Source organism: Callospermophilus lateralis, chromosome 2 (genome assembly GCF_048772815.1).
Source record: "Callospermophilus lateralis isolate mCalLat2 chromosome 2, mCalLat2.hap1, whole genome shotgun sequence".
NCBI lineage: Eukaryota > Metazoa > Chordata > Mammalia > Rodentia > Sciuridae > Callospermophilus > Callospermophilus lateralis.
Genome location: NC_135306.1, coordinates 19,310,273 through 19,333,477, shown reverse-complemented (window position 1 = coordinate 19,333,477; position 23,205 = coordinate 19,310,273). Strand labels below are relative to the sequence as shown.

Here is a 23,205-nt window from a genome sequence, read left to right as displayed (position 1 = left end):
TTCCTCACCTAACTATGTGCAACTGAAAAGTCCCAGCGAGGGTTGAGTGTTTGCAGCTTCCAAAACTCGCCTGGCCATTGGGTTCCCGTTGTAACAGGGTTGAGAAGTGAGGCCTTGGGGTCATGGGGTCAGGGAGGCCCTGCCCTCCCCCCCGCTCCCCTCTCTCCCCTCAGACTGGGAGCCACTGGAGGTCCCCCCGCCTCCTGAACCTCAGGAATTCCTCAGGAATTCCGTCACCGCAGCGCAGATCCCGCCAAGGAGCTGCCCGAGAACCCAGCATCGGCTTCTCTCCTGCCAACATGGTGCCCAGGACACGGTGGCATTCCCATGACCACCAGAGCCCAGATGACTCCTCGCAGTCCCTGGGAAGGAAAGCGGGACACCAGGGCCCATGTCCAGGAGCTGAGGAAGGCGCACCCTGCATCCCACCCCTGCCTGCCAAGTGGCCGCCACAGCAGCCCAGGGTTCACGAGCCCCTGGAAACCACCAGTCCTCGTGCAGAGTGCTGGGCTGAGCCGCGGCCTCCACAAAGCCATGTCCCCGACCTGGCCCCAGGACCTGTGGACGTGGCTACCAGGCAACAGTGACTCGGTGGATGTCAACCCGTTAAGGTCTCGTTGAGATGGTCTTGGATCGAGGGGGGAGAGGACAGAAGGGGATCCGCCACAGAGACACATGGGGAAGGAGGTCGGGTGGAGACCAAGACAGAGACTGGGGCGGCACTGCCACCACTGAGGTCCCCAGCAGCCACCGGGAGCTGGAAGAGGCAAGGAGGGTCCCATCGAGAGCCTCGGTAGGAAGGTGACCCTGCTGCCACCGTGACGCAGACTTGGGCTCCCGGAGCTGAGGGCTTCCCCCTTGTGCTAAGCACACGGCTTGTGGTCCTGTGGCAAGGGGGCTCTGGGACACTCGTGCAGGAGCAAGGGGTCCGTCTCCTCCCGTGACCCTGAGTGACCCCTGACAGCTCTGCTGGGTGGTGCCACCTGCCTTTCGGGGCTGTGGCACCTGTTCTCGGGGAGACTCCCTAGAGACCCCGGGGAAGCAGGAGCAGGGCCCCGGCTGACAGGCCACACCGACTTCCAGACACAAGTGACAAGGAACCTCCAAGGACTCCAGCCCTCGCACGCCGAGGCTTCCAGCTGTGGCTGCAGAGACGAGCCACCCTGACTGCCCTGTCCACTCCCTGGCCATGAGCAGGATCCGGGCTGGTTACAAAGCCACGGTGACCACAGCTTTTGCTTTGATGATCTGCACTTGACACGGGGCTCGGCAACCCTCCTCTCAAAGCCCTTCCCGTGGCCCGTCCCATGGCAAGGACCAGAAATGCCCACGGGCAGTCGTGTCCTTGTGGGGGGGGGTCAGGCTGACCGCACACCGCAGGGCAGGTCCACCCTCCATACGCGGGCATCGAACTGGGCACGGCCACCTCTTAAGCCATAGAACCACTGATACCTCCTGGGGTCCTCGACCCCACCCTGGCCCTCTGCTGGCCACAGGGGAACAACAGATTCCACAGAAAGCCCAAAGCCAGCCCCAGCGCAGCCTCCCCAGTGGCTGGAAGGGTTCAGGGGACCCAGGGCTCACGAACACATGCCCTCGCCTTTCCCGTGGCCAGGGCAAATCTCAGCTGGCTCTGCTCTAACGGGCCTGCAGGACACAGAGGTCTTTTGGGGGGCGGCCTGCCTGGGAGCCATGTCCACCTGGGAGGGCTGCAGTCAAGTCCAGGCAGAGGACCGGGCACCTCGAATGTTTGCCATTTAGTTAACACCCACTGAGCTGAGAGTCCAGCTATGGCCGAGTCACAGGAAAGACTAGAATGGCCATGGCCCACTGGGAAGGCGACTGGGGTCCCCCGGCAGGTGTCTGCTGACCCAGGAGGACACCACTGCAGGCTTCCTAGGAGAGTGTTCACCATCAGAGCTGGAGGACTTCGGAGGCCCCCGGGGGGCGGGCCAGGCGCACACTAGCGCACACTCACCCGCATGCTGAGGGCTGCCCTTGCTGGCTGCTCACTGTGGCCGGGGGCTCATCCTGTCCTGGCCATCCAGCGCCTAGGACAGGTGGCATTATGAGGACCACTACCTACAGCCTGGGCAGGCACCTTCACAGTCCCTGGGAGGGGAAGCAAGAGGCCGACTCAGGCTCGGGGCTGTGGACCCCTGCCAGGGGGCAAGAGGTGGCCACTGCACCTCAGAGGTGGCCCAAGGACATGGCTCTTCAGAGAAGTCCCTAGAAAGGAGGCCATGCCCAGCTCTCCAACATCCGTAATGACAGGGAAGTTGTCACCCCACCTCTTGGCGAAAGAGCTGGGGACCCTCTAGTCCCCAAACAGCCAGGGCTGGCAAGGGGCGGCTCGGCCCAGGGTCCCGCAGGCAGGCGCGGGGCTGGAGCTGGCCTGCCCCAGGACTGGCAGGACGGCCTTGGGTTCCTTCTCTTCTGGAGGGACAACTGAGGTGTCCCCTTCCTTGGTAGGAGAGCTGGAAGGTGACCTTGGGCGAATCACTTCCACTTCCTGAGCCTCAAACATGACCAATGACAGTGATAGTGACCTTACAGGATTGTGCTGAAAATTAAAAACAAAATCAAAACCAATATCTAAAAATATATTCTTTTCTGCATTGAGTGCTTGCTAGAGACTCTTTGGTCACACTGCCACACTGACCCCTATGACTCCTACTTTACAGATGAGACACTGAGTCCTGGGGAGATGAACGTGACGTAGCCAGGGAGCCTGGCTCCAGAGCACATGCGTTTGCTTCACTGCATTTTGAGATGGGATCTCACTGTGTTGCCCAGGCTGGCCTCAAAATTGCAATCCTCCTGCCTCAGTCTCCCAAGCAGCTGGGGTTACAGGTATGCACCACCACCCAGCTCAAGCATCTGCTTTGAACCGTGTGGCACTGCCTGGTAATGGCATCATGGTGTCTGGCACACAGCAGGTGTTACTTCCCCCAAATGCAGCTTGAATCATAAATTCCTATTTAAATAGACTCATCTTGGTTCCAATCCCAGCCCCCTGTCCTAGCTGTGTGACCTTAGGCAAGTTACTTAACCTCTCTGGGTTTCAGGTGCTGGTCTCTAAGAGAGAATAATATTAGTGTTGCCTCACAGTGTTAAGTGACTCACTGCAGAAACAGCACTCACTGGGCTTCTCAGTTCACTTATCTTTCAATGAAGGATAGTATGGGAGATTGTTTATGGATTTATTAGGGTAAAACACACTTCACCAATAAGGATGACGTGTGGTCCTGGGTGCTGGGGAGGGACATGGCCGCTGCCTCACCACCTGCAAACAGTTCTCTCCAAACCCCGCCCAAGATGGGAGAGCACACTCAGGAACAACTGTGCCTTCTCCCTCCCATGGTCTCTTCTTTGATGGCAGAGAAAGGACATCAGATATGAACTCACAGTAGGTAATAATGGTGACAAGACCACTGCTGTGATCACTGGCTGGGGCAAATGTCCCACCCCTGAGCAGCACCCAGCCCTGTGCCTCTCGGCTTGCGGAAGCCCATCTCAGCGCTCTGAAGTGGCCACACCGGAGTCGGAACTTCATGACTCAGAGACGTCGGGTTCTGAATTGCGCAGGAAACTCCTCCTGAGAAGCTGACAGGGGGTCATAACAGGACAGGAACGGACACGTCACTGTGACAAGTCACCGTGCACAGCAGGCCAGACCCAAGGGGATCTGGAAGGAGGTGCCGAGTGCTCACAGCTGTCCCTGGGGTTGGACGGGGCAGGAGAGGAAGGCCTTGTCCTGCCAACAGGCTGTAGGTGTCCTCTGCAGCCAGCAAGGGCTCTTCTTGCAGCTGGACAACACAGAATTGTTAAAGCCCGTCCTACACCCGGCTGAGGTGGGTGACAGCCAGGACCTGCCACCGTAAACCTATTTACCTTCTGTATTTACAGTCAGACTGGTGGAGACAGGGCATGCCACGCAGCACAGCCTGTTCTGCTCACCTCTGCCCACTGCCTGCTCTCCAACGCTGCACCCTGCCTGCAGGGACGGTGGCAGAACTGTGACATTCCCGGGCGCTTTCCCTTCCGTGTTCCTTCCCTGTCTATGAACGGGGTTTTCCCATGGGGGGCTGCCCTGCCCCGCCTCCCCATCTCGGCTCGGATTCCCATCACGCCCCAGTGAGGGCTCACACTGTTGGGCTCTCCCGTGGCCACGGGGCACTGGCATCTGCTCGTCATCCACACTTTCTCCTCGTTCCTGTTACTGCTTGCCTTCCCTCTCCAGAAAAAGACATGGCAAGCTCTCTTCCCTGCCCCGACCTGGAACCCACCCGTCCCACCCAGAGCCCTGGTTTTGTGATTTGGAGAAGAGCCTCTCCCAACCAGGATCTGGGGCTGGGTGCGCCGCTTCTAGGGAGGTGTCCAGGTTCTCAGCGGGGGAAGCGGTCTGCGTGGAGGACACCCTCGCACACACATCGGCTTGTCTCTCTGGGTCGGTCATTCCTTTCTGTGTGGACACACTTCTTTCTGCTTTTCTGTAAGTGAGTCCAATCCGGGTGACCCTCACCCAGCGTCGCGGAACTTCCTCCACCTCCCCCTTTCCTTGAAGCCTGGCTCTGCTTATCTAAGACATTCTTATTCTTTGGAAATGAAATAGTCCCTGAATCCCTAATCCAGACTCCTTTGGGGAAAGGAAGGAAAAAAAAAAAAAGCTTTGCCAACTGGACAAACTGTGCAAAAGTTTTGCATCACAGTGACGATCACACCTGTGTTCCAGAGACCTGGCCCCGCGCCTCTCCTCTCCGCCCCTCCGTGTGCTTATGGAGGTGATGCGCAGTAAGATTCCTCATCTCCACTGTCTGCACTGCCTCCCTCCCCTTGTTGAGAGCCGCAGCTGAGTCGGGATGGCGCCTGGCGTTTTGCCAGGGGGAGTGGTTGAGAGGTGGCGCCAACGAGCCAGTAGGATGGTTGGGTTCCCATTGAGTTGAGTTCTTGTGGAGTTCCCGTTGAGTTCCGTTTGAGCTCTCGCGGAGTTCCTGGAGGGTTGCGTGGGTGGCGTTTGCGTGAGTTCAGAAATAAAGTTCATTTCTGCTTGAATCTACAAGTGGCTCGTGACCTTCCGCTTATTTGTGCCCAGCCAGACTGCGGCATTTGGTGGCCTGTATGGGGAACGCCTGAGGGTAAGTAATAAGGTAAACTGCTCACCCCTGAGGGCAGGGCGAGAGGATGGGTGATCCTTTAACAGATAGTGTATTCTTCTTTTGATTTGTTATGTTTCTGTTTCAAGCTGCCTGCCCCTAGAAATAAATACGATGCTAGAAAAGTTGTTTGGCTCTGAGGAAGAGATACAGATAGACCACGGATGCACAAGTCAAGAAAATAGAAAAACTGATACAATGAATTTTTGTTCCGTTTTTGTTTCGTTCTGTTTTGGTTTTGTTTTGTGTTATCTTGTTGGGTTATGTTATTTTTATAGCAGAAATATGGAACTAAAAATTAGTAAAAACCAAACTGAAAGGATGTTAAGTAAATTGCTAGAGGAAGGAGGAACCGCAGTAAAACCAAGAACAGTTAGGGCATACGTTGATATGATACAAAAGTGTAGCCCATGGTTTCTTAAGGAGGGGTTGTTAAATATATCACAATGGAACCATCATGGTGAAGATTTTAAAAAGATAGAAAAGAAAAGCCCAGGAACTCTGCCAGTTGGCACATTACCATCATGGACGTTGGTACAATCTTGTTTGCTTAGTCAAGGAGAAGACATTTTAGATCAAGTAAAAGAGGAAGTCTCTTGAGTTAGTCACAGGGGAAGAAAGTTTAGAGAAGGAAGGGCTATCAGGGGACAAGTTACAGCAGGAGGTTGCTACTAACACCTTTCTATCACCAGAGGGCATGGGTGTCCAACCAACATCTCCGCCTATGGAGACAACATATGCTGAGTGGCTCTCAACCCCCGTAGTTGACAGATGGGATCCTGAGACAGGATGTCAAAGATTAGCATGCACAAGCGCAGCGAATTTGCCATGTTTTAGATTTCAAAACAGTGAAGCAGCTGAAAGAGGCTGTAACAACCTATGGTCCTCAAGCACCCTTCACTGTAAGCATGGTCGAAACCTTTACCAACTTGAACATGACTCCAGAAGATTGGGCTAGTATATGCAAAGCTGTGCTAAATGGAGGACAATACCTGTTATGGAAGGTTGCCAATCAGGAATTTTGCACGGAGACGGCTAGGCAAAATGCAGCAGCCAGTTATCCTCAGAGAAATCTAGATATGTTGCTAGGAGAGGGACCTTACGAGGATCAGCTGCAACAAGTTAGATATGATCCTGCCATATACTCACAAATCGCTTCAGCTGTGGTTAGGGCATGGAAAACTTTACAGGGGCATGGAGATTTACAAGGTCAATTATCTAAGGTAATACAAGGAGCTAATGAACCTTACGCTGAATTTGTAGATAGGTTTATACAAACAGCTACCAGAATCATTGGGGATGTAGAACAAGCGATGCCATTAATAAAACAACTAGCCTACGAACAGGCAAATAGATGGTGCAGGGAGGCCATTAGACCATGGAAACATGGAGATTTAAACACATATATTAAATTATGTAGAGACATTAATGAACAAGGGCAAGTCTTGGCAGCTGCAGTACAACAGGATTTAGGTGCCAGGCCAAAAACATGCTACAATTGTGAACAAACAGGACATTTTAAAAGGAATTGCCCCGTAAAAGGAGGGTTTAACAAAACTAGGTATCAAAGGGGTAGAATGCCAGGTATTTGCCCACGATGCCATAGAGGGAGACATTGGGCTAATGAATGCCATTCTCAAACCACTATAGAGGGCACTCCATTATCAAAAAACGGACAAGGACCAAGTGTTTACCCATGATATCGTGGAGAAAAACATTGGGCTCCATTGCCAAAAAACAGACAGGGGGGCCCCATGTTCCTGGGGCCCACGACCACAAATATACAGGGCACTGGAGGAACCCAGCAACACCATCAGGGTAGTGGCCAGGACACATTATCCATTAGATCCCTCATCAGACAAACCCGAGGGAGCGCAGGGTTGGACATCTGCGCCTCCATCAGAGCAGTACTAACTCCAGAGATGGGAGTTCAAATCATTCCCACAGGGGTAAAAGGACCTCTTCCCCAAGGAACAGTAGGCTTATTATTAGGACTCAGTTCTACTCTAAAAGGACTTATGATAAGTCCTGGGGTAATTGATCCCGATTATGAAGGTGAAATAAAAATTATAGCCAGTTCTCCAAGGGGTATATCAGTAATTTCACCAGGAGATAGAATAGCACAGTTATTAATAATACCCAGCCTACATGATAAATTTTCCAGTCATACTATAGAAAGAGGTTCCAGGGGATTAGGCTCCACAGGTGTAGATTGGGCTATGCTTTCTTTAAATTTAGATTCTTGCCCCATGCTAAAACTAAATATTCAAGGAAATTAATTTAAAGGGCTACTGGATACAGGTGCTGACCTTAGCATCATATCTCATCAAGAATGGCCAAAACATTGGCCATTACAACAAGCCACTCAAACGCTTTGAGGCCTAGGAGTGGTGACTAATCCCCATAGAAGTGCAATGGTATTAGATTGGAAGGATCCTGAAGGATGTGAAGGAACTATACAGCCATATGTATTGGATCATCTTCCTATAAATTCTTGGGGACGAGATGTCCTAGATCAATTAGGTTTGACATTAACAAATAACATCAATCCTAATGCACCCACTACTAGGGCTAGACAAGGTTTTAGGAAAGGAAAGGATTAGGAGAAAAAGGACAAAGTATAGTGGCACCAATACAAATAGATCAAGGAATAAATAGACATGGATTGGGTTTTCAGAAGGGGCCACTGAGACAATAAAAATTACTTGGAAATCAGAAAGACCAGTGTGGGTTCCTCAGTGGCCCCTGACTAAAGAAAAGATACAAGCAGCTCATGACCTGGTCAAACAACAATTAATGGAGGGACATATACAACCTTCTGTATCTCCCTATAATACTCCCATTTTTGTCATCAAAAAGAAATCTGGTAAATGGAGATTATTGCAAGATTTAAGAGCTATTAATAATGAGATGGTTATTATGGGACCTGCTCAATCGGGGATTCCCCAATTGTCTGCTTCGCCAAAAACCCGGTATGTTTTAGTTAAGATATTAAAGATTGTTTTTTTTCAAATCAAATTCATCCTGAGGATAGTCCACGTTTTGCATTTACTGTCCCTGCGCTGAATCATGAAGGTCCTGATCAGAGATATGAATGGAAAGTACTCCCTCAAGGGATGGCTAACAGCCCAACTATGTGTCAAATTTATGTTAACAAAGCAATCCAGCCACTTAGAAATCAAAATCCTGAACTACAAATATTTCACTATATGGACGATGTATTAGCACATAAAGATAAAAACATATTGCTAGAATGTTATGCCACACTTACAAATTTATTAAAAAAATATAATCTAGAGATAGCAATAGATAAAGTACAATTAAATTTTCCAATTAATTATTTAGGAGTTCTATTATCCTCGACCATGGTCCATCCACCAAAAATTCAAATACGAGTAGATCAACTCAAATCACCTAACGACTTTCAAAAGTTATTAGGAGACATAAATTGGATAAGGCCTTATCTAGGCATACCAACAGGAGAGTTGGGACCTTTATCTGATATCCTAAAAGGTCCATCAGATCCAAATTCACCCCACATGTTAACGCCTGAAGCAAGAAAGACATTAAAAATCATTGAAACATATATGGAAAATATGCATTTGGATAGAATTGATATAAGTTTACCTTTATTATTTATTGTACTATCAACAAAAAATATTCCTACAGGAGTATTTTGGCAAGAAGGTCCATTATTATGGATACATTTATCTTATTCTCCTAACACTATTCTTACTAGGTATCCTGAGGCTGTAGGACAATTAATACTCAAAGGAATAAAAGCAACAAAGAGAGTGTTTAGAATTTCTCCCAATAAAATTATTACTCCATATACTATGGATCAAATTGATGAGTTAGCTAATGAGTTAAATACTTGGGCAATAATCATGTGCAAATCTAATGTTTCATTTGATAACCACTTACCATCTAATCCTTTGTTGTCTTTTTGGTCTAAGCATCCTGTAGTTTTTCCAAAAATGACAAGAAAAACACCTATCATGAATGCTCCAAATATATTCACTGATGGGTCAAATAATGGTACAGCAGCAGTAGTTACCCCTGATCAAACTATTACATTTTGAGTACCCAAACAATCAGCTCAAAAGGTAGAGCTTAATGCAGTTTTACAAGCTTTTGTGATGTTTAAAGATTCTGTATTTAATTTATTTTCTGATAGTCAGTATATAGTTAATGCCATAGTATCCCTTGAAGATGCTGGTAGGATTTCCCCTTCTTCTACTCTTTTCTTTTTGTTTTCCACTATACAAAGTCTAATCTGGGACAGAAAAGATCCATTCTTTATAGGACATATCAGGGCACATACAGGATTGCCTGGAGCCCTTAGTTTGGGCAATGATTTAGCAGATAAAACTACACATGACATACATATTTTTTCTACGCTAGAAGAAGCTACAAATTTTCATAAATCTTTCCATGTCAATGCAAATACTTTAAAAAAGCGTTTTAATATAACCAAGGAACAAGCTAGACAAATAATAAAACAATCTCAAAGTTGTGTGACCTTTTTACCACAAGTTAATCTTGGAGTCAATCCTAGAGGACTGATACCTAACCATATTTGGCAGATGGACGTCACACACTTGCCAGAATTTGGAAAATTAAAATATTTGCATGTTACAGTTGATACTTCTTCCGGATTTTTGATGGGCTCCCTTCATGCCGGAGAAAATCTAGAGATATTATAACTCATTGCTTACAAAATTTTGTCACTGTGGGCGTTCCAAAACAGTGAAAAACAGATAATGGCCCTGGCTATACTTCTACCTCTTTTAAACAATTTTGCTCATCATTTGGCATTACTGATATAACAGGAATCCCATACAATCCACAGGGACAAGGCATAGTTGAAAGAGCTCATCAAACTATTAAAATGTATTTATTAAAGCAAAAAGAGGGAATTGGGAAGGGGTGTATATCCCCCAAAGATAAACTTAAAATAACCCTTTTTACTCTAAACTTTTTAAATTTGGATTCATCAGGGCTTAGTGCTGCGGAAAGACATATGTATCCAAAAAGTGTACATAAGCCCAAGGTACTTTGGAAGGATATTCTAACAGGACAATGGAAAGGTCCTGACCCAGTGATTGTCTGGAGTCGGGGGTCTGTTTGTGTGTTTCCACAGGGAGAACAGCAGGCGATTTGGATTCCAGAGAGATTAACTAAGGTTCTGACCCAGTGATTGTCTGGAGTCGGGGATCTGTTTGTGTGTTTCCACAGGGAGAATAGCAGCCGATTTGGATTCCAGAGAGACTAACTAAACGATTTCTACAGACCAAAAAGAAGATGATTTGGCTCAAATCCATAACAGCTGATATCCAGAACTCCAGTTTGGCTATCCTTACATCTGAGACAGTGGTTCTCCCACACCAGGAGGCTAATGAATAACGAACACCATTAAGGCCTATTTCAAATGTAAGAAACCTTGAGGCTTGCTTGTGGGAATACCTTCAGACCCATATGCAAGTTACAGGAAAAAGGATGGGATATCAAATGAAGAGTCAAACCCAGGTGGTAACCAGGATGCTTTTTTCAATATCTATTTTATTATTGTTCTTTCCCACATCATGAAGTTTTATTTTGTTTTTTGAGCTCATACAGATCTAGGTTAATGTTTTTCTGATCAGTTCTATTTTTTGACTGTGAAGTTTTTGAGCATTGCAATGAGGATTTAACCTGTGAAAAGCTACAAGGCCTTTACTATTATGTTAGGTGTTGTATGTTATGTGTGCACATTTGTGTTTTGTGTTGTATGTCTGTATGTGCATATGTCCATATATCATATATGAGGAGCACTCATGAAAAAATGGATCCAAATATATATATTTTTTATTATTCATGTGATTTAAATGGTTTAATTTAAATTGGGTAAACAGCTGTTGAGGATTGTTTTAAAATGTGAACAAAAAAGGAGGTTAACTTTTTGTTTACTTTCACCTTTCCTTTTCATTATATCTAATTGTATTCAGGATACTAAATTGTTTAGAAAATTGCTTTGTTTTTAGTGCCTGTTGGAATGTTACATAATTTTTTTTTTAGCCATCATTGCCAGAATTCCTATCTTCATCCCAGTGCTGGAGAAGACAAAGATAGAGGATTACTGAAAACCAAACTACAGCTTCTGCGTTAGCTATCACAACAAACTGTATAAACTGATGCATAAATGAATAATAACTCAACAAGTGATGCTCAATCAAGGAGTCAATTTACTTTTGGAGGAAATGGACATATTAATGGATTCCTCTGCTTTGAACTGCTTGCAGAACTTGCCTGGACTATGTATCGCTTGTATGCATTGTGAACTATCTGTTGGTGCAGTGAATTGTGGTAGTGCCGGGGTATCTTTGCTGATGATGTCATCGGTGGTACAATTTTTCCAAAAGGCGCTGTCAATTGGCTTGGTGTCATCGTGTTTTGTATCCTCCCCTTTCTGCTTGTAGCAGGTTGTTTATGATGTTTGTGTAAAAACCACTATCCACAAGTGTGGCTAAATGCTGGGCCAGTAGTCAATGATGGGTAAGATCCAATTGCAATGGTACCAACCTAAGACAGGAGGCTGACGCCTTGAGGTCAGCTCATCCGATGACAGGTAAGAACCATATGTACTATTGGACAACCTAAGACAGGCATGGTCCCTAAGCCACATACTTGTTGTTTAATTAAACAAAAGGGGGGAGATGATGAGAGCCACAGCCGAGTTGTGATGGCGCCTGGAATTTTGCCAGGGGGAGTGTTTGAGAAGTGGTGCCAGCGAGCCATTAGGATGGTTGAGTTCCCGTGAGTTGAGTTCTCGTGGAGTTCCTGTTGAGTTCCTGTTGAGCTCTCGTGGAGTTCCTAGAGAGTTCGTGTGGGTTTGTTGAGTTGCGGTTGAGCTTGTGAGGGTTTCTGGAGGGTCGCGTGGGTGGCGTTCGCGTGAGTTCGGAAATAAAGTTTGATTCCTGCTTGAATCTACAAGTGGCTCGTGACCTCCTGGTTATTTGTGCCCAGCCAGACTGCGGCATCCCCTGGCCCAACACACACACACACACACACACACACACACACACCCTATCCCGGTGAGTTTTAAAAACTTACATACAGAATCGCCCCCAGCAACGTAAAAGTCTATGGTTTTGGACAAGTACAGAGTCAATGTTCACCTCTACAGACCCACCACTAAAGCTCCTCAGACCCTTGGCCTGATTTAAGCACAGTTTATATGTTTTTTTTTTCTTTTTCGTACCAGGGATTAACAGGCACTTAACCACTGATCCACATTCCCAGCCCCTTTTTTTTTTCTATACCTTTGTTTTATTTATTTCTATTTGGTGCTGAGGATCGAATCCAGGGTCTCACACATGCTAGGCGAGCACTCTACCGCTGAGCCACAACCCCAGTCCCTCCCCCCCTCAGCCTTTTTAATATTTTGTTTAGAGACAGGGTCTCATTAAGTTGCTTAGTGCCTCGCTGTAGCTGATGCTGGCTTTGAACTCACGATCCTCCTGCCTCAGCCTCCTGAGCTGCTGGGATTACAGGTGTGCATGTTCATAATACAAGCCCTTTGTTAGAAATATAATTAGGAAATATTTTCTTTCTTTTCATTCCCTTAGAAGTGCCTTAGCCAGAGCAAGAGTTTTCATTTGAATGAAGTCCAATTTGTCATTTTTTCTTTCATGGACTGAGCTCTGCCTAACCTAAGGTTTTTACACTTAACATTTCAGATTGATTCATTTTGAGTTGATTTTTGTATAAATGGTAAAGTTTGGGTTGAGGTCCATCCACTGATTGGCATATGGATGATCAATTGCTGTTTGCGGGAAGGACGACCCTTTCTCCATGAAGTCACCAACATTCAGCTGGGTTTACAGGGCAGGTTTACTTGTGGACTCTGTTGCCTGGTCAGTGTGTGTTATCCCTCTGTTAATACCACACCCACTTGTTTACTGTGGCTTCAGAGTAAGTCTTGTAGCCGGGCACAGATCCTCCAACTGTGCTCTTCTATTTCAGAACACTTTCAACTCCATACAACAGTTTAGAATTTTCCATACAACAGTTTAGAATCAGCTTCTGAAAAACTATAAAAAAAAAAAAAGGCTCTTGGAGTTAGCCTGGGGGTTCTGTTTAACAGAAATCCAATTAGGGAGACTTGGCATCTTCATATTCTTGCCTCTTCCTCTTTTTTGTGGGGAGGGGTACCAGGTATTAAACCCAAGGGCCTCAACCACTGAGTCACACCCCCAGCCCCTTTTTATATTTTAGTTGAGACAGGGTCTCTCTGAGTTTCTGAGGCTGGCTTTGAAGTCACGATCCTCCTGCCTCAGTCTCCCCAGTCGCTGGGATTCCAGGTGTGTGCGACTGTGCCCAGTGGTATTGTCTCTGCCTATCTGTGAACACAGTGTGTCTCCCTGTTTATTTAGGTCCTTTTTGTTCTGTAGTATGATTTCGCATGCAAAACTGCACATATTTTGGTTATTTATATCTAAGTATTTTGGTGCCATTGTAAACTGTATTGTTTTCATTAACTCTGAATTCCAGTTTTTTATTCCTAGCATACAGAAATATAATTAATTTGCATAGGCTGCTGTGTGACTTTTTCCCCCTGCTCAACTCATTATTTATTCTGAACTTTTCTGCAGATTGTTTGGAATTTTCTGTGGAGATGATCCATCTCTGCAAAGCTTTATTTCTTCTCTTTGTAAAGGCTTTATTTCTTCTTTTCTGAACTGCATGCTTTTTATTTCTTTTTCTTGACTTACTGCATTGGCTACAAGTTCTAGTATGATACTAAAATCTTGAGGACATTTTTGCCTTATTTCAATCTTAGAAGAAAACACTTAGTTTTTCACCATGAAAAACATTAGCTGTGGGTTTCTTTTGTAGATTCCCTTCATCAGATGAAGGAAATTCCCTTCCATCCCTAGTTTGCTGAGAGCATCCATCATCAATGGATGTTGAACATCGTGTTCTCCTTGGATGAAATCCACTCGGTTGTGGTATATTACCCCTTTCACAGGTTCTTGGATTTGTTTTGCTCAGGATTTGTTGAGGGTGTTTGCATCTATATTCACAAAGGATAGTGGTGTATTATTTTCTTTCTTGTACTCTGTTTGGTCTTAGTATTATGCAAAGCTGGCCTCATAAAATGTGTGGGAAGATATTCCCTCATCTTTTATTTTCAGGAAGAGAATGAGCAACATTTCTTCCTTAAAGGTCTGATAGAATTTATTCATGCAAACGTCTGGACCTAAGTTTTCTTTTTGAGTGGTCTTTTAAAATACAAACTCAATTTCTCTTATACATGTATGGAAGGTATAGATTTTCTATTTTTCTTTCTAGAGTTAGTAGTTTGTGTCTTTCAAGAAACGAGTCTGTCGTAGAGTTAAGGGCAAAGAGTTGTTTGTAAGATGCCCTTATTACCTGAGCTATTTTTAGCTGTCATCAGGAATCAAATAAACATTAGGTCATTATTTTTGTCCTCTTCATGAGGACTGCCATAAAGTCAGCCATAATATGCCCTTATATTTAAGCTTTTTAAAAAATTTTGGCCATTAGTAATCACATAATGTTAATTACACGTATTGTTGGTATCTTCATTAGGACTAAACCAGCCATAATCGCCATCATGGCGATTTCTAGGGAGACTCGATGTCCTTTGTTGCCTCTTTCTCCATTCTTGGATACTTGGCCGAGGGTCCCAGGGAGGTCGAGGGTCGCAGGGAGGTCGGTGGTAAACAAGGATCCTTATTCAACAAATGTGGCGTGGTAACCAGGCCCCTGACCCACAAGAAAGACCAGAAAGCAGGCTGGGCAGCATGGGGCTTTCTCGCTCCTGCAGAAGTCCCTTGGGAAGCATGGGACAGGTCAGCAGGCAAGGCCCAACTGAGCCAAGGGGTTCTGTACCCAGGTCTGGACCCTCCTCTCAGCTCGGGGGACATGGTGCTGGGATCTGGGGGTGCAGACCAATGGCTCCGCCCGCCCTGGGTCCCTCAGAGAAGACCAGCGGCTCCTGCTGTATGATGAGCACACCTCACCACGCCCTGGCTGTTCCACCTTCCACAGAGGTGCCGGCTCCGTGCTGTGCTCAGGCCAGGATGAAGGAGGGTCTGCTCCACTTCAGGGCTTTGGAGTCAAAGGCACCTGGTTCAGGTCCCACCTCGGCCACTGTCCCTCCTTCAGTCAAGAACTGTTTCCTAGGCAGGGAGCAGTGGTGCACACCTGTGATCCCAGCGGCTTGGGAGGCTGAGGAAGGAGGATCAAGAGTTCAAAGCCAGCCTCAGCAACTTGGTGAGGCCCCGAGCAACTCAGTGAGACCCTGTCTCTAAATAGATCATACAAAGGGCTGGGGATGTGGCTCAGTGGTTAAGTGCCCCTGGGTTCAATCCCCAGTACCAACAAAGAAAGAAAAGACTATTTCCTGAACACTAGCTGTGTGCAGACGCTGTCTTGGGCCAGGGGACATGGGGTGTAAGGGCACCCATCCCTCCACACAGCCATGAGCTGAGACACTGTCCTTACGTGAACACTGGGTTCAGAGTGACCGCCTCCTGAGCTGTGTGGGGGGTGTTCTGGGAGATGACACAGTCCGCTGCTGGCTCCTGACGGGTGCTAAGCCCTGGGTGCATCAGAGGCTCAGTCCTGACAGGCCGCATGGGCAGAGGACCATGGCCAGACCCCGTCAGCCGAGGTTCACACCCAGTGCAAGTGGCTCCACCCATAAGGTGACATAGGTGGTCCCCTGGTGCAGCCAGCATCCATGACAGAAGCGGGGAGCTGCAGTGCGTCCCCAGAGCCACTGAGGCGTTGTTGTTGCACCAGACACTCCTGGGAGCCCAGGTCCTGCTCCAGGGACCCTCAGCCAGGGTGGCCGGCTGGCTCTCACGCCCATCCCTGGACAACCTCGGGAATGGAGCGTAAGGCTGGGCAGGCGCCAGGAAAGCCTCTCCAAGCTCTGGGAGCTTCGTGATGTCTAAGGAGACTCAATGTCCGTTTTCCTGTTGTTTTAAAAACACTTGGTCAAGTCAGGGTCCTAGGGAGCTGCCACCCAAAGCACATGACCTTCAAAGGCCCTGAGGGGCGAGGCCCGCATCCCTGTGTGATCCCGGGCAGGCTGTGTACCTCTCTGAGCCTCCGCTGCTCATCTGTTAAATCCTGTTACTAATGCCCTCCACAGGGCTATGGAGAGGATTAAATAAAAGCCTATCTAAAGTTCCCAGCACAGAGCCTGACTCATAATAACTGGTTGAGAAATGGCAACGGCTATCACTGTGATTACTTTTAAATGCCATCCATCTCTGCTGTCCTTAAAGGAACAAAAGAGGTTTAATGGGCCCTCCTTCGGTGGGATTTTCTAGGGGGGAAGTGGGCACCAAGGAATAAGAGAATCCAAAGATAAATTCTGGAGGGACGTCAGCCCTCCTGGGAGGGTGGGAGACCCCCAGCTCCATGGGCCACCCCCGGGGGTAAGGGCTGGGAGCCCGGCTGACCCCTCAGCGCTCCTCCACTTAGGCCAGTGTCGGCCTGCCCGCTCCCTGGACTCAAACCGGGCCTGCGGGAGCTAAGTGGGCCGCGCGGCTGGGAGCCGGGGGAGGCAGCGTTTCCACCCAGGAGAGCCCCGCACAGCGGCAAGAAGCCCTATTTACAAATAAAGCCTGTTCTTGGCTCTGCCACCCACACAGCCAGCCCTTTATTCCACTTCAATATGCCTAATTCCACTGAAAGTGCGCGGCGATCCACAGGACCATCAGCCGATGCCGAGCGAGTGTGGGCAGCTGTTGGCATAGCTGCACGCCCTGGGAGGGGACAGGAAAACAGGGGGCGAGGGGACTGGGAAATGCTTTACTGAGGAGGGGACTGGAGATGCAGGGGCCTCTGCAGAAGTGGGCATTTTGTGAGCAAATACAGTCTGGGCGCAATGATCCGCCCGAGAAACTTCCACGGAACACTTCTCCTGCCTCCTGTCAAAATGCAAATGGCTTTACTGTGGCTGCTTCCACCATCATGAGAGTCACGAGAGTCACGAGAGTCCTGCTTGCTCCCTGCAGACACTGCCCGAGGACCCAGAGAACCAAGGGAAACTGTCCCAGCTCTAACTCTTGGCATTTTGGAGTGCTGCCTCCGAGGTGTTTCTCTGACAGCTACCTGGTGTGTGGCTTTGTGCTGTGCACATCCTTCCAGGTGAGCCACCTCGGCCCTTCGGCTTTTCACGGCTGCAGGTGTGGACGAGGCACGTGCCCTGTGTGATCCGTCCTGTTCGTCACGCCGGCTGTCGCTGGCACCCTCTGCTCCCTGCTCTGTGCAGTCTGCCACAGTGGCCCTCCCTTGCACCCTCAGTGGCCCTCCCTGCTCCCACAGTGGCCTCCCTTGCCTTCCCTTCTCTCCCTGGCGGGGGCTCAGCTTCTACTGTTCTTTCTGCCTGGGATTCTTTTTCCTTTTTCACATAATTAGATTTGTTCTCTTTGAAATTGTGACCAAAACACCTCCTCCAAGGAGCCCTCCCAGATAGGCCCCGGCCGGGCCTCCTGTGTCACACACGCTGCCGCGCGATCTGCACCTGGTCATTCATCACAGTTGCAATGAAATAACTGAGTAACTTCTCTGTCCCCTCGACTTCCCACCAGGACGTGAGCTCAGGAGGTCACTGTGCCCACCTTGCTCAGCTCGGAAGCTGGGGGACAGCGTGTGGCAGAGGAGTCATCAGCATTCATTCACTGACACGAGGAGAGAAGGAAGGAGGCGGCCATGGACCCTGCCAGCATGGGATGTCCACTTCCTGCTCCCACGCAAAGGGGGGATCTGCCCCCTGCTTACCACCTCTAGGTGCCTATGGGAGCCTACAGGTGAAGAAGGTGGAGCACGTGGCTGGCCTCTGGCCCCCTCAGGCCAGGAAAATGAGCAGAGGCAGAGGAAACCCTGGAGGTCACCCAGCCCACTGCTCCACTGCTCGAGGTCCCAGCAGAGAGACGCCAGCCCAGAGAGGGAGAGGCCACCCCCACCCCCACACAGGACTCAGCGGCAGGTCCCAAAGCACCTGTCCATTGGAACTCACTCACCCCAACGAGCACAGGACCTGTCTGTGCACTTACTGTCCCGAGGGCCCTACCACGCACCCCGCAATACCCCCTTGAAGAGGGACGGGGAATTGCTCCGAGGCCCCAGGCTCCTTTCTCCCCAGCCCCCTTTCCCATCTCCTTTCCTCCTCTGCAAGGCCTGGCTCAAATGCCACCTGTGCCCACGGCTGCCACTCGGCATCACTGCGGCTGTGGCGTCCCTGGCATCAGGATGGAGCCCAACACTGGCTGCCACCTATTTCAGTGATCCCTGTCCTGGGTCCAGTGTCCTCCTGAGCACAGTCTCCGCCTGTCTCTCAAGTCGCCTGCCCCCCCCCCCCCCAGCAGGATGCTGAGGGTACAGGTGAGATGGCGGGATCCAGGCTCCTTGGGCTCAAATCCTGCCCTCAACCCCCAGCTGTGTGACCTCAGACAAGTCCTCGCATGGCTCCATGCCTCAGTCCCCCCACCCCACACCCCCAGAAAAAACGGGAAATACCCAACCGCGTGGGGTACCTGAGGGTCGGTGAGAGGGCACACGTGAAGCGAATCACATGCTGGGCACACAGCTGGCCCTCTTTAAAAGGTGAGCCAACCATGTCCTGTTAATAACTGTCATTTTAATAACTCACTCTGGGTCGAATGCCAGCCCCGAACCAGCCCAGGGTGACCCTGACCCAGCTCATGGCTTCTTGTCCCTCCCCAGGCACCGTGACAAGCTCTGACGTCAGGGCCACCACTGGCCATCAGCAGTATTTGAAAACAGCTGCCACCGAGGTTGAGGCTGGCCCAGGGCCCAGCCCCATGTGGAAGGCTGCCCTGCGGCTGCCCAGGCTGTAGAACAGGGGCACAGCGGCTAGGAGGGCCCCCAGTGGGGGCCTGTCCTCAGGGGGTGCTGACTGCTGGCCGAAGTCTAGGGAAAATCAGCTGCAGCAGCCCCCTGCACCGCCCCCCCACCCCGGGCTGCGCATGGGCCGACCCCCTCACCTTGAGCCCGCTGCTTTCCGCTTCCGAGCCCGGGTCCACACCCGTGATGTAAATGCCCAGGCCGTACTCTGCGCCCCCGCGGATGGTGAGGCCCAGGGAGCGGCCATCCCCCAGCACCAGGTTCACCTGCAGGAGGGAGAGCAGGGACGTTAGCCAGGAAGCCACACTGGGGTGGTGGCAGCCACGGAGCCCTGCCAGGCCCTGGAGAGCACCATGGTCTTGCAAGGAGCCCCAGTCACCCTGCCAGATCCCCTGGAAGGTGCCACCCACGGAGTTCCTGCCCCCTCCATCAGCGTGACAACTGCAGCGAAAGGGAGGAGAGGATCTCCAGGGTCCCCTTGGTGCAGACACCCGGGAGCACCTCAGCACGTCCACCTCATGCTTCAGCCAGGGGCAGACTTCAGGCCTGGGGACCCAGCCCAGGCCCCTTCACCCTCCCTCCCTAGGATCAGGGCTCCATTCAGGCTTGGGGTCACCACTACCCTGTGTCCCCAAGGTCCCCCATCTCCCCAGGGCCCTCGGGCCCCACTCCCAGGGTCTCCTGCTCGGCCACCACCCTGATGGGCCACTTGGCCTTTCCCTCCGCACTCGGGGAGCGCCCACCCGGAGATTCCCCGACACCATGCTGCTCGGGAGGGGCTCAGGGTCCCAGGGGGCAGTGGGCAGTGCAGGGCCCTGGTCCTGCCTGGGGGAGGCGGCGGGGGAAGGGGCCTCCTGGTGTCTCAGATGAGCTCAGAGTCAGGGGCTCACAGGAGGTAGGTGGCCGTGCATCCCAGGGACATGGGACATGGGACGGCATGTGTCACATGCAGGAAAGCAAGCCTGGCTCAGGACCTTGGAGGTGGGTCACAGAGGATGGCCCCGGGTCGGGGAGAGTTGCACATGAGGCCAGGCAGGAGTCTAGAGGTTCTGGAAGGTTCCATAACCTCTGAGGAGGCTGTAGGAATGCAGCGTTGAGGTGACTGGTCCCTCACTGCATGCACGTAGGTCTGTACATTCAGGAGGTGACAGTGTGGGGGTCCAGGATTGTGACCCCTGCTCCATCATTGCCTTGGCTCAGGCCGCTGCACCTCCATGAACAGACTGCCACCGAGTTGAAGCTTTGAGAGAGCCTGGACTGGACTCCTGGGCCTGGAAACCACGGGAGTCAGTGGGGGGGGGGGTGTTCAGGGCCACCCCCTGCGGCCGGGAGGACCCGGCTGTTTCCTGAGGTGCCCGAGCTCCCTGCGGTGCTTCCTTCCATCTCTCTCGGTCCACTGTCCGCCTCCTCTGCTCTGACCTCCAGCCTCCTGCCTCTCCCTCTCCCAAGGACACCCGTAGTGACAGGGGCCACCGATGATCCAGGACCATCTCCCATCTCGAAAGCCTTCCCTCAGTCACTTCTGCAAAGTCCCTCTGGCCCTGAAGGCAGGACGCACAGGTCCTGAGGAGGAGTGGCCCTCCTGGAGTGGGGACAGCGCCCTCCTATAGACGAAACTCTTCCCAAGTCCACTCCAGGGCGCCCGGCTGGGGCAGAGCTCCCAGAGACAGCCACAGGGAGGGGAGGAGATGGGAGATGGCACCCTGGGGCACCCTGGGGACCAGCGCCAGCCCAGAGCACAGCCTGAGGTCTGGACCCTGGCCCCCCGGCAGGACAGCCTCCCCCTGCTGCACCTCTAGAGCACGGATGGAGCCAGGTGGCCCGGGGTCTCCCACGTGGCTCCTGGTGTCAGACCCAGCGCCAGGACATGAAGATGTGCACAGGGGGGTCCAGGAGCCCCGCACCTCCGCAGCCCCTCTTCAGGACAAGGATGGAAACCGACATCCCCTGACGTGGGGATGAAACGGCGCTTATCACGGAACCGCAATGACACGTCCACCAGCCGCGAGGTGACCTACCCCGTCACTCACTGGAAACACTGGCGAGGCCACCAAGAGGGATATGACCAGGAAGGTGGCAGGGGTGTGCGTCCTGCAAACAGCTGCCCCACCGCCTCGTCCCCTGAGCAGATTCAGATACTGATGGAGCAAGGTGATGCAGTGAGCAGAGGCCGCGTGTCTGTGACCCTGGAGGGAGTCACTCTGGCTGTGCAGAGGCTCTTCCCAGTGGGACACCAAGGGAGCCAGGGACGAGCCAGAGGACCCGAGCACAGCCTGTCTGGCCACTGGCTCAGGCGCCGGCCTCCGTGCTCTGGGGAAGGACACCCTGGGCAGCAGGCGCTTTGCTGGCCACCTGTGACTGCCCTGGAACCTGAGCGCAGCAGCATGAAGCCGACCTGCTGGGGACACAGGCCCTCATCTGTGGCACAGACGTGGGCCACAGCTCCAGCTCCAGCTCCCGGGGGGCCGGTGTCCATCAGCAGATGAGTGGATAAAGGGTGGTGCAAAGACCCCAGGCTGCCTCCTCCAGGAAGCCTTCCCAGCCATCTGCCCGCTCTGGGCAGCAGATCTTCCTCCTCGGCTCCCCACGGCACCCGAGCCTCTCCTCTTCACAGGGCACAGATCCCACTGTACCTCATGGAATGTGCCAGAAAGAGTCCTCCCTGTCTGGACAGAGTATCCACTAAGGGCCCCTGCACCTGCCTGCTCACCCTGGGGAGGTGACACTGGACGAAGGCCAGGATTGAGGGCCTGCGAAGACAGACACTGCCTCGCCCTGGGCTCCACCTGGTGCCCACTGGACCTCGCACTGTCATGACTCTGCTAAGGTGTCACACGCAGTCCCAACGTAAGGACTGAGGGGGAGGCACTTCCGACTGCTTCAGCACACGGGGAGTGGGGAGCCCACAGGATGGGACCCCGGAAGCCTCGGCGCGGCTGGTGGGGCTGGGAACGGTTCCACTGCGGGAAGAGCACGGAATGCTCAAAGGGTTAAAAATGCCATCTCCCGGGGACACGGCAACCCACTCCCGACTCAGACCCAGGGGATGAAAGCAGGGCTCCCCGACGTGTCTACAGGCCGTGACCCCGTGATCCCCAAGACCCGTGACCCCATGATCCCGTGATGGCAGCAGCGGCCCCACGGCAGGCGGCCAACAGGTGAGGGATGAACACACGCGGCCCACGCATCGCCACAGATGAGGGCCCGTGTCCCCAGGGTCACGCCACGAGACCTCCCCGACATTAAGGTGCCCTGGGGGGCTCAGGCCACGCAGGCAGAGCCCCAGTGAATGCAACGAGCCTCCCAGAGCAGGGGCCTCCAGAGCTCGCTGGCCTTTCTGACCTGGGAGGACACAGCACGAAGGTGGCCGTCTGCGGAGCAGGACACACGCTCCAGACACCGTGTCCTGGACACTGGCGTCCGTGGCCCCCAGCCTGGAGTCAGTCTCCCAGCAGCCCTGACTACAGCCGGGCAGCGTTCAGCCTGAAGGACAGGAAGCTCTGACCCTCGCACGGTGGACACTGAGGACACTGTGCTAAGTGACAAGAGCCAATCACAGAGGGACGGACACCTTGCCCTCATCTGAGTCACTGAGAGGGGCCAGAGTCACAGAGAGCAGAACGGTGGTTCCCAGGTGGTTCAGTTTGGACCTTAATGTCCCCCACAGCTGGGTCTCCTGTTGGTGGTGCTAGTGGGGGGTGTGTGGAGACATCAGGAGGTGGTACGAGGGTCTAGTAGAAGAAACAAGGCCTCGGGGGGTGTCCTTGAAGGGGATATTGGATTTTCTCTCTGCTTCCCAGCCTACATCACACACTCCGCACCAGGCTGTTCTGCTCACCACTGGCCCAGGCGACCTCAGACTGAAACCGTAAGCCAATATAAACCTTTCTTCCTTTTAAGTTCACTTTTCTCTGGTGTTTCCTCACAGCTATGTAAAGCTGACTAAGGCACCAGGGCGGGTAGAAGGGGGAGCAGGGCATTGTTATTTAAAGGGTTTTGGTTTTGCAAGGTGAAGAGTTCCAGAGGATGGCGTCCAGCAGTGTGAGTGCATTACCAACACAGAACTGCACACCTGAAGCACAGGCAAGGCGGTAACGTGGGCTCTACCCTAGAGAGACTCAGAAAGCTAAATCCACCACCCTGTCCCCATGTGACTTCT

The 23,205-nt window shown here is 51.5% G+C and overlaps 1 protein-coding gene across 1 annotated transcript in view; it reads right to left on the bottom strand.

The window, feature by feature from the left end:
- The window catches only part of Whrn (whirlin), an 85,999-nt gene that overhangs the window by 35,888 nt on the left and 26,906 nt on the right, over window positions 1-23,205 (bottom strand). Inside the window, exon 3 of the mRNA XM_077108636.1 lies at window positions 19,187-19,312. Within this exon, the coding sequence (XP_076964751.1) occupies window positions 19,187-19,312 (126 nt within the window). The remainder of the gene's footprint in view (window positions 1-19,186; window positions 19,313-23,205) is intronic.